We start from the raw sequence: 11,820 nt of genomic DNA, 5'->3' as shown, positions 1-11,820 counted from the left end.
TCGAGGGAATTTCTGGTCGACGCGCGTCGCCCCCACACGATCCTCCCACGCTCTCTCGCATCCCTTTTTTCTTCCCTATTTTTATTTCTTCTTCTCCTTTTCTTTTTTCATCCCTGCGAGTCACCTCTCTGTCATTGGCCTCGTCCCTTCTTTTTCCTCTTTTCGGTGATTCGTTGTCGAGTGCCGTTTGAATAGGCGGATCGTTTTCGAGGCGATTCGATTCCATCGGTCGAACGAAACGAATTCGCCGTGCGAACGGTCGAAGGAGAATAGAGAGACGAAGGATTGATATGGCTCATTGTCCTGAGAGTCACGTATCGTGATTCCTCGTTGGCTGATTTCGTTCTGCGGCAAATTTATCTCGCCGTTCCGCGCTAGACACTTTAAAATCATAATGGATCTGTTAGTCTTTCGGTTCCCGTTTCGCTCGCCGAAAAAAAAAAACGAAACGAACGCGTTTCAAGAGGAGAGGATAACGCGAATCGCGCAAATCATCTCTGCGGGAGTCTGTTCGAAACGTGAGAACGATTCAGCAATCCGAAACGGCTGGACATCGTACGTTAAGTACCAAGTTTCCGGAGGTCACGCACCACCTAACGCCAACCGGAATTCACGACGAAATTCAGCAGTCCCGTCACTTTGGAAGGACACGCGTATTCGCCAATTCCGGCAAACCATGTATCCTTAACTGACAAATAAATCTGCTATCTGATTGATCAACCGCGAATCGCACGCAGAGAATTATTTAGATAGATACAAAAGTTCTGTTGGTTCCTAAATTATCTATCGATATCATCGTGCAATAAATTTGCATCGCAACAAGCTTATCTTTATTCATAATTCGTCTTATGACCGTGGAATACCAAGCGACTAGTATCGAAAAAGTATAAGCGATTTCGCTTCTGACTCATATTTGCAAGTTGCTCGAATTTCATAAGGGAAATTAGATAGTAATCAGTTGAGAAACAAATGGAAACGAATCATATCATTAAATAAATAACGCGCAAACGCTAAGAATAGCTGTTATATTTTTCCTACGTAAACGCGACAAAAGACGCAATAGAGTATACGCAGAAAGCGATGAAAAAGTTCAAGTGAACGGCTATGAATATAAATTTCGTTTTACGGTCGTTCTTTTCTCCTTCTACTCCACTGGAATTACGTTGATTTCGTTTGAATCGCGGGAACTTTAAGCGGTTCGCTGTTTGTTCACTTTCTCTCGTATCGCCGTGGCCTATGCGTGGTCGAGGCAGGAAACGACGACGTAATGTCGCGCGTCGTTCTCTTCGTGGTCGTTGTTACAGGTGAAATTACGGTAGCGTGGCGTGTGCGTGGAATTCGCTTCGTTTCGAGCGGATAAGCAGGAATATCAACGTGTCCGACCGCTCTACGTGCCGCGTCGCCGAGCTCAAATGTTGCGTGAAACCCTTACTTTCCAGGCAACCTCCTAATTTTCCAATTATTATTAAACGACGAGAATAAAGAAAGTCGATAATGCAAGCGTGTTTAATAAATTTCACGAAGCCTGAAGCTTAAAATCGAGCACATATCTAGGTCGGTTGGCGATGGCGCGTAAAAATTTTCTGATGCTATATGTCCCCGGTCACTGATCAGTTCATCGAAACGGAGCGAGCGTCGTTGATAGAATAAAGCTACGATCATAGTAGACGCGAATTCCCCAGCGGTATTATCAAAGTTTTGTTTCATATTTTATACGTCAATTTTTTCTTCGTATTTGTATATCATAACTAAACTGCAGATATGTATGTATGCATTTATGACAAATATGTATGTATATATAGCATACATTAAATATTAAAAGCAAAATATATATTATTGCTAAAGTAAAACGTTCTTTCATTTTCCGTCTGTCCCGATTTCAACTATTATTTAAAAAATTCGCGTGCACGCGAGTGGCTTCAGGAACCGTGGAGAACAGCGGTTGGTGTCAAACGTAGAACTACGTCAGCCTCGTCTCTCAGCTGGATGCTTTGATTGGACGTTTTTGACGCAATATCAAACATTGCCAAAGTAGAAATCCCAAGATGAAAGTATGCTGGAACGCGTCACGGTCCGTCGAACACGCGCATATACACTAACTGCTGGCCTGCGAGAGAAAGTAGGAAAAGTCTGAATCTCTGTGACGCTGAATAAGCGACAGAACGTTGGTTTCCTGGAAGCAACTCGCTTATTTATAGTCGTCCATCTCGAGAAAACAAGCGTATAACTGTTAAAAGTTATAAGTGACGAAAAACGAATTAACATTGAGTATAAACTGGTTACGATCACGGTTCAAGCAATTTTGATTCTTTGCAACTTTCAGTAGCGACATTGAACGAAATCACGCGTGGAAAACATATTTTACTATGCTTTCAGAAACGCAATCGAACGCGGACGATGGACAGTATGGACACTGACACGGAACGATGACGCGTAAAAATCGGCCCCGCATCAAGCCGCAATGCTCGCCTTGTACCTGTCAGTTTGAACAATCGCCACTGTAATTTCGCTCGATCGCGCTCCCACTTTATTGCCGGACCTCTAACGCGATGGACAAAAATTGCTCCGTCGAAATATCTGTTCGATACCGATCTTTGTATTCGATGCACTTCGCCGATCAACCAATGGATTCCGTTTATTCCTTGAAATATACGATAGATTCTAAAATTGATACGGATCTGAACAACTCGTATCACCGATTCAAATCATCTTGCTGACGCGAGGTGAGTAACATACGATGTAAATCTTCTACGATAATAATAAAATTGGGTCTCGACGAGTGAGAGAGCATTGGGTCAAGGATGATTTCTATTAGGATGTTTTTATGCATTACGCGACGCGTGACGAAGTTTGCGATCATGAACATTCCAAGGAAAACGATGTGTATAGTATTCTAGTGTAGTAGTGTTCAAAAGTATCTGCACATCTGCTTATTTTTGATAAAATGTATGTAAAATTATAAATGCTATTGCAAGTATAATTTTAATTACAAAAATGCATTCTTTTATTCTTTATAGCCGCCATTGACATTGATTTATGTAATAAAAAGTAGTAAAATATATTGCTACTATGTTTTTTAAAGGATAATTTAAACTTGCAGTATAACGATTCCATAAAGGACGTAAGAAAAATTGCACGCTGTTACTACAAGTCGATCATGCTATTGGAGTATTTATGAATGGTGGTGTAAGTACTTTATAATGAAGTAGAGGTGAATCGCAATAGAGGTCGAGCACGAACATGCGAGCAAAACATTGAAAGGTCTGATCACGACTAAGACGTTTCGATGCGTTCTTTTGATGAAATGTTCATCGGTAACTGCGGTTCTCTATAATTCGCGAAGATATAATCGCTCGTACTTATTCAGCACACGCGTCTGCGCACGGCAGATTGATTGGCATGCCGTACTTGTTTGGGAAATGCCGCTATTTGTGGAACCCATTTACATTGTTCTTCGATTGCCACATCTCGCGACCATCTGATCTTCGATCCTTTGTCCTTCGTCCTTTCCCTTTTCTTTTGTATTTTCTATTTCCTTTTGCTTTGTAATCCTACCATTCTTCTTTCAACGTTTTCTCTGCATTTTTCTCACGAGAACTGTCATGATTCTTCTTGTCCTGGACTCATGATCGATATTCCTCCGATCACTTCTAAAAAATAACACCGTTCTTGGCTCGAGGTAAATCTTAAATGGTTAAACAATTATAAACATATAATAAACTATTAATATTATAATATTATAAAAAGTAATAAAACGATCAATATATTTTTTAATATTATAAGATTATACTATTACTGATATGTATATCATTATAATAAATGATCAATGTGTTAACAGCGCCCTACTTAAGACATCGATAAAGACTAACGCTTCTTTTTATCAAGAGTCACATATACATATGTATATTCTGCTTAACGTTCATGAACAATACGCGGGAATATGTTAGAGTACAAAGAGAAACTCTCAGTTCTAAATGATACTTGAGTTTCACTTTTATTTAGTTGACAGTGATTTACCGTTCTCCGTGTTAATAATGACGCGGTTCATCCAGTTTGTCCATGTGAATTCTTACCGAAATAAAATTCAAGAAAGATAAGATATTTTTATTGCAGTTTCGTGAACTATATTACGAGTAACTACGAAGCAACTGTCCGCGGTAGATATGCGCGAAACCCATTTTCCAGTTGTTAAACCCCACTAACTTGCTAATGTAACTCAAATAATTAAAGTGACGTGTACAGGCCCTACTCTGAGGTTACAGGGACAACTCCTGGATCCTAATGCGAATGGAAGATATAATGCGTGAAACTACCGTGTGAGAGAGGGAGAGAGAGAGAGAGAGAGAGAAAGGGAGAAGAAGAGAAGGAGAATTTCAAGCACAGGTAATAGCGTCGTCAAAGTAACGTATGTTTTATACTAAACTGCTCCATCTTGAAGAAACTTCCTTCTGTTCTCAAACTTCTGCCTTGAACTGTGAACGTTTCGCTCAGAAGTTAATCACAGAAGCTTTTTCTTCATATTCATCCTATTCATTCTATCATATAACGTGCGTGTACTCAGCACGACAAATTACGACCGAACGATTCATTTTTGTAGATTTCACATTTCTTGGGAAATAAATTTTCTTTGGTTAAAAACACCTTCAATATGATTGAATACGGGATGATTTCGAAAGAAACATTCGCGCATTGGATCCACGCAACTAGTATTCACCAGTGTTAATAACCAATACAGTTTCTTAGATAGATTAAAAGAAAGCTTCGCGATAATACGAAGCTGCCTTAATATGTTGATTGTCTTGATGTTTCAGGAATGCAGCTAGTACCGCCATCTGCGGAATACACTGTGCAATATTCTTATGCGAACAATACAACCACAGGGACACGCGTAACGCGACAATGGCGACCTGAAACATTGGCGTGCGCTTCCTTGCTCCATATACTTCTGACATCTCGCCAGTGTTTACCGTACTCCTTCTGCATGTTCGTGAATGTGAAACATATTCGTGCTAGCGTAAAATATGTGACTGGTGAAGAGGAACCATTAAAAACGAGTAACTGCGCGGATTCAGCCGTTGAAGCTAGCTAGGCGCACGACATAATTCAATGGTGTTAGTCTCTGCCGAAAAAACGGGAAAGCCATGTATACAACGATATCTTGCCGAATATAATGCATTGGTAAATATGCGAATTATTTTTATTCTTTACAACTGCCGTTTATTTTCGACCGCACATCTCTTATGTATTGCTAAACGTACTAAATGATTTAGAAAAATGTGTAGGTTAGGTTGGCCTGAGAAACTGGCATCGGCGGATTTTATTTTGTTTTCTTTTTAAAAGATTGTCTACTTTTTTTACATTACTTTTATCGCTTTAAACGTGTTGTCGTTCAATGTCGTGTATTATTTTTATTCGAATGATGGTTATTTAAACAAAACATATTGAAATATTCTGTATTTATACCAATATACAAAGTATAGCAAGTTGCAATTATACATGTATTTACCTGAATGTATACACTTAAGAATGTAAGATTATAGATATACCTTCAAGAAATGTGTGCATACTATACCCATTAAATTACAAGAATCATTAAATTACATAAAATTACCCATTGAATTAAATTACAATATAATGGATGTAGATGCTGAAATTTCAGTCAGATTTATATCATATTCAAATAATGTCACATATAAGTATTTATTTTATAATTTACTTTATAATTTATCTCAATTAACAATTGTACAAATTTTGATCTTTCATGAATTGAGAAACTAAGTGTTCTTGACATAAACACTATATATTCTAAGTGTACTTGTTATAATCGTAAAACATAAAATAAAACATAGTATTTCTTTAATTAAAAATACTAGTGGAGCAGTAGTAAAGACTTATCATCAAAATCTATTGTGGTGCTGATAAGGCATGTTGAAATAAGGCAAGCCAACGAGGGAGATGAGCCACAATATTGCAGGCATGCCACCCTTTGCAAGGATGCCTTTGGGGGGTATGGGTATGGGTGTGAATATGGGTCCTAGTGGCCCACATCCTGAATCTTCTGCTCACCCTCATCCTCCACCACCACCACCGTCTGGTGCCAATCCAAAAAAGAAACGACGTACAAATGCAAATGTTGCTCAACCATCTCCGCAACAACCCCCAATAGTACAGGTAACTCTTTACGCTATAATTGATCAGCATACTAATCATAATAATCGTTATAGTTCATCATTTTATTATACCCTAAAAATATTTTCAGGATTTACTACCTCCACCTTTAACTGGCTATGGAGACACAATAGTAGCAAGTAACCCTTTTGATGATACACCACCGCAAACCACGCAAACGCCAATGATGCATGGTGGACCGCCTCATATGCATCCCCATCACCCACATCATATAAGTGGACCACCTATGAGAGGCATGAGCCCTTTAACTTCTATAGGTGGAATGAGTCCCATGATGCCTCACAATATGGGTAGTATGAGTCCAATGGGAAATTCGCCCATGACAAATCACATGAATCACATGGGAGCAATGTCTCCTATGAATCATGCACCAATAGGTGGTATGAGTCCGATGAATAATATGGGCCCCAGCATGCCACCTGGTCCGATGAATACCATGAACAATCATATGAATATGAGTCACATGGGTAATTCTCAACTTAGCGGCCCACCTATGGGTAGTCCAATGAATAATATGAACAGTGGCCCAATGGGTAGTCCAATGAATAACATGGGACACAGTATGGGAAGTCCTATGGGTGGTCCACTGGGATCTCCTATGAATACAATGGGGGGATCAAATCATATGCCTAATGGACCAATGAATATGAACAATATTAATAGCCATATACCACCCAATAGCCCACTGAACGGGCCATCTATGAACAGTGTAAACAGTCCACTTGGACACAACGGATCTCAACCACATCCGAATCATATGGGAAATAATCTTAATAACTTAGGAAGGCCCATGAATGGACCCATGACTACCATGAGTTCAATGGTATCCAATAATATGAATATGAGTGGCCCAAATCAAATAAATAATATGAATATGGGTGGGCCACCAATGAATAACATGTCTAATATGAGTATTAATCATCATAATCAAATGAGTCACATAGCTGGTCCAATGGGTACAATGTCTAGTAATATAGGCGGAGGTCCACCAATGGGCCATCCTATTAACATGGGAGGTTCCATGCCACCTCATGGTTTTCAAGGTCCACCGGGGATGGGACCGAAGCCAATGCCAGTTTCTGCAGGAAAGGTAGATTAATTTATCAATATCATCGTACAATTGCGTCATAAATTTACGATGGCATCTAAATGTATATCATTCTAATATTACAGATATATCCTCCAGATCAGCCAATGGTGTTTAACCCACAAAATCCTAATGCTCCACCTATTTATCCTTGTGGAGTATGTCACAAAGAAGTGCATGATAACGATCAAGCGATCCTTTGTGAGTCCGGTTGTAATTTTTGGTTTCACAGGTACGTAAAAAATTATGTTCTTTCTTTATACATTATCATATAAAAAAACATATACTTAACATGTAAGAATTTGTTTTAGGGGATGCACAGGATTATCGGAAACTGCCTATCAATTATTAACGGCAGAAGTTTATGCCGAATGGGTGTGTGATAAGTGTTTGCAATCGAAAAATATACCTTTGGTTAAATTTAAACCATAACACTTCTTGACTCGTCGTATATGCGACACACGAGTGACTCTTTGTTAGCGTTTACACCTTGTACACGCACACGTGCGCGTGTAATTGCACACACATAAACACATACAACATACACTAATGCACGAGCAAAATCGTGCATATAATATAAACATGCGCTGTTTGTTAATATCTTAGCTTTAACTTGTTGAAATATTAGGGTATTGCTATGAGTCGTATTGGTGAATGAGATGGCAAAAACGACATATGTTCAAAAGTTATATTAATTTTTAAGTCTGTTTACAAGTCTGTTTACAAAGTAATTTATCTTTTAACTTTTGATATCGCTGACCCGTTTTCAATCAACATACTGTGAAGTATAAATGAAATCGGAGTCCAGAAAGCATAAAAATTTTAAAAAGATTTATAGGTATTAAAAACTGTACAGTCATCGGTGAACTTCGTTTGATCTGTCATTTTTAATTGCATTTGATACAAAATTAAAGAATAATTATACAAGATGCATCATGCAACTAAATGAAACCATTTCTTTAAAATAAGTAGAAATAGAACAATTTATCAGAGAACAAAATTAAATATTGCTATCTGTTCTATATTGCTACAGTACTTTTACGTATTTTGTGCCTCAATGATTATGCATAACACCATCTAATTTTGTCTTGTAAAATATTTTCTCTATCTCTAATCATAAAATGTATATAGCACCACCCATTTGCGTGATACGCAACCCTATATACATGAAATAGGAATGTACGTATATATATGTGATAAACAGCGAAAATTGCTGGAACTGCATATTAGTAGCAAATGAAACAAATACATATATTCTGTTTACTTTATTTAGCTTTGGGTGAACGTTCCTGCTAAATTATAATTGATACTCAAAAATAATTAACAACGTGTATTACTTCATCAATTATTTCTAGTTATGTCATTGTCATTTATCATCAGGCTGGTTACTTTGATTAAGGATTAAAGTGGTATTTAAAAAAAAAGAGATATTGCAAATGCACGTCTAGCAACTATTTAAGAACAGAGTAATATGAATTTTAAGCGATGTAAATTGTTCACATAACGCGATTACAAATGTTCATGACTATCTTCGAGTACCAGAACAACAAAAAATTTCTATAAACCCGTTCGTACAATTGAAATATTTCCGAATTATTTTAGGTTTCCAAAAAATGCGTTTGACAATGGTGTGCTACGTAAAGAATAAGTATTGCTAATACTTTTAAGCATATATTATTCTCAAACGCCGTTTTTTGCTCCCAAATGTTACAAATAAAAGTGCTGCGGTTCTTGTATTTTTATATTTCAAATATTTTGGTATAAACCATGGTCAGTTATATATTTTCGAGCTACTTTAGTGTTATAGTTTAGAATATATTCAAAATGTAAATAGAACCAACACTAATGAGAAGTTTTAACACAGCATGTATAAAGAATATTTCTATCTGTTTACAAAGATCAATCAACGGTTTGCGTGATGAGAAAGGAGACTTGAAAAGTCGAACTTCTTTTTTTCCATCAAAGATCATGTATTGTTTCTTGCCATGGTTTATGCTGAGGTTTAATTTGGCATGTATCAATGATGAATTTTTTACCTGTATGATTCTTCATATACATTGACAAAGAAACAGCACGAATTCGTTTGATGGATAATTTGCAGGGTCTTTCTGTATTATATATAAGATCATGCGATGAACAAATCACGTATGTTCATTTAAGCAGAAACATAAAGACTCAGATTCATAAGAAACTTTGGTGTTCAGGGAATGCAGGAATGATTACCGTGTAAACGAACCTTACGGAATAAAATGTGGAAACATCAATACTATTGGATTATAATGATAAGCATGATGTCAAAAATATGTGATGCATTTATGTTTTCTGCAAATCCGTCTTTTCTTGATGCAATAATTGCCGTAACTTAAGAGAAAATTCGTACAAATATGAATTAAACTCAAGACACTTCGTATATATATCGAATGAAGTCTCGTATTTAGTTGCAGTAATAAATTTGTGCACACATATGAACACGCATACATATATTACATTCACGCTCTTCTTCGTCGAGTTAAGGTTTATTGTTATATCTGCCACAGACATTTGGTGTCAGTACTAATATAATAGTATATTGAAAAAGAACTGAATATATTATCGACGTGAATGATTAATGTAATGCAAAAGGAAAGGAATAACTGAATTCCGTCGGCAACTAATGTAAAATTAACAAGTCCACGGATTGTATAGTTTTATTTATATATATATATATACATATATATATAAATATAGCCAGTTATCATTTTACTACTTGATGCCTGCGTTATACGGAGGACTGACTTTGAAGATTTCTAGAGTATTTCAGATTAACTAGTATCTCTAATACACAACAGAGTTAACTAGTTATTCTTCTAAACTTTAACTTTCGAGTTTCTCTCCGTATAATTCACGCTTTAAGCTTGTTTTATTGTAATCCTTTTTAACAAATATTATACATGAGTAATGTACACAGGATCCTATAACTACATAATGCTCATATTAGTATTACAACGAATAGAATACCATCTTCACATATCTTCATCCTATATTTTGTCATGTTATGACGGAACGAGGGGCGAGGGGGAGGGGGCACGCTGAAGATCTCGCGCGTTAACGTTGCTTTTTTTTCTCTATTACGAAAAATTATATATGGGAATGCAGGGGATTAAGCATATAACGAGAAGAGAAATATTACTTGACGTGACGGTTGAGAGGGGGAGGGGGCATGCAATCGAGAACGATGCTAGGTATTTGAAGGATCAAAGATAATGGTTTTCTAGTACAAACGAATGAATCGTAATTTAAGTAACTACTAGTAGCTGCTCTATTTTTCAGAGGTAATTTACGTAAGTTGTATCGTTTGCGAACGAAACCGTTATGCGATCACTGAACATGACGCACGCCTAAGAACGAAACCTTATGTCTAAATGGGAAGAAAAAGTTCTTTAACTTATGTTTAACAGTAGCTTAATCCCTGTACAATTTGTTCAAAGCAAATGCATTTCTTATGTGTCTGAATGTTTGTCTCATTATACTACCTTCAAATTCTGTCACCTCGTTGTTTTTCAGCCTTTTATCTTACCATCAAAACCGAGACGTTCTCGTAACACTCAAAGCGTGACGATTTATAGATCAACGATTTCATGAAAATAGGCACCGCTTATGTAATACGATAGTAGGCAAATATCCAAATATTCGACTCTTTCGTTGTTCTTTAAACATTTGTAAAATTTTATCGAATTTGTATGTTTTCATTTATGTACATAGGTCATTTACACTCTTTCGAAGGTAAGCGATAGTAACAAAGCGACATAAAATTCGCGCGTATAATGACTATAATACTTATCAATTTATTGTATCAGATTTGTAAATATCTTCCGTATCGTGTTAAATCGAGCCAAGAATGCGTTATATGCGTTTATCGGGTCATTTTTTATTTTTGTCGAGATACATGTAATAACGATAGGGGGAAGGTAATGGTTCCTATTCCTTCCCTAGACAATCACTTTACGTCTAAATTAAGGACTCGATTATTATTTGAGTTTTAAGGAAAACCTGAGCGTTTGAACACGCGATTTGAATGCAGCACCTTATTATTATTATCATTATTGTTATTCTGGACTATTATCAATTAAGTACTATTATTATGATTATTGTATTATTACTTTATACAAGATCAATATCTAATATTAGTAATTGAATTTTCATTCATTATTAATCTTAACGCTCCTGTATTTTGAATAAGCGTTCAAGAAACGTGTCGCGACGAATCGATCGTTGATTTTTAATTGAAAGCTGTGGTTCCATTGATAAAAAAAAAAACTATTGAAAACGGAAGAAATTAAAAAAAGAAACAATGCAAGGCATACAAATTGACAACAATGTCTCGCATTAATAAAAAAAAAGAAATGTCTACGTGTTATTATGATCGAAAGGTATACACGCCAAAATTGTTCATAGATTATTTTTTATCATGTGAATGCTGACATACATATATGCATACATCACAGATACATGTGTGTATAGCGTGTATGTATATCGCATCAACGATAAACATTATTATACATATT

General features: G+C 36.5%; 1 protein-coding gene across 2 annotated transcripts; it reads left to right on the top strand.

Annotated features, from left to right (window-relative positions):
- Positions 1–4,861: 4,861 nt before the first annotated feature.
- pygo (pygopus family PHD finger) lies at positions 4,862–11,520 on the top strand. 2 transcript variants are annotated; one of them, XM_069114480.1, is made up of 5 exons: positions 4,862–5,178; positions 5,924–6,171; positions 6,260–7,279; positions 7,363–7,508; positions 7,588–11,520. In XM_069114480.1, the coding sequence occupies exons 2-5, from the start codon at positions 5,956–5,958 to the stop codon at positions 7,706–7,708; spliced, it is 1,503 nt and encodes a 500-aa protein (XP_068970581.1). In that variant the 5' UTR covers positions 4,862–5,178; positions 5,924–5,955; the 3' UTR covers positions 7,709–11,520. The 2 variants fall into 2 exon arrangements, with proteins under 2 accessions (XP_068970581.1, XP_068970580.1); XM_069114479.1 differs by having other exon boundaries at positions 5,874–6,171.
- Positions 11,521–11,820: the final 300 nt, after the last annotated feature.

Source organism: Bombus flavifrons, chromosome 6, assembly GCF_040668555.2.
Source record: "Bombus flavifrons isolate JBK064 chromosome 6, iyBomFlav1_principal, whole genome shotgun sequence".
NCBI lineage: Eukaryota > Metazoa > Arthropoda > Insecta > Hymenoptera > Apidae > Bombus > Bombus flavifrons.
The sequence above is the reverse complement of the archived record's forward strand: the minus strand, read 5'-3'. Positions and strand labels throughout refer to the sequence as shown.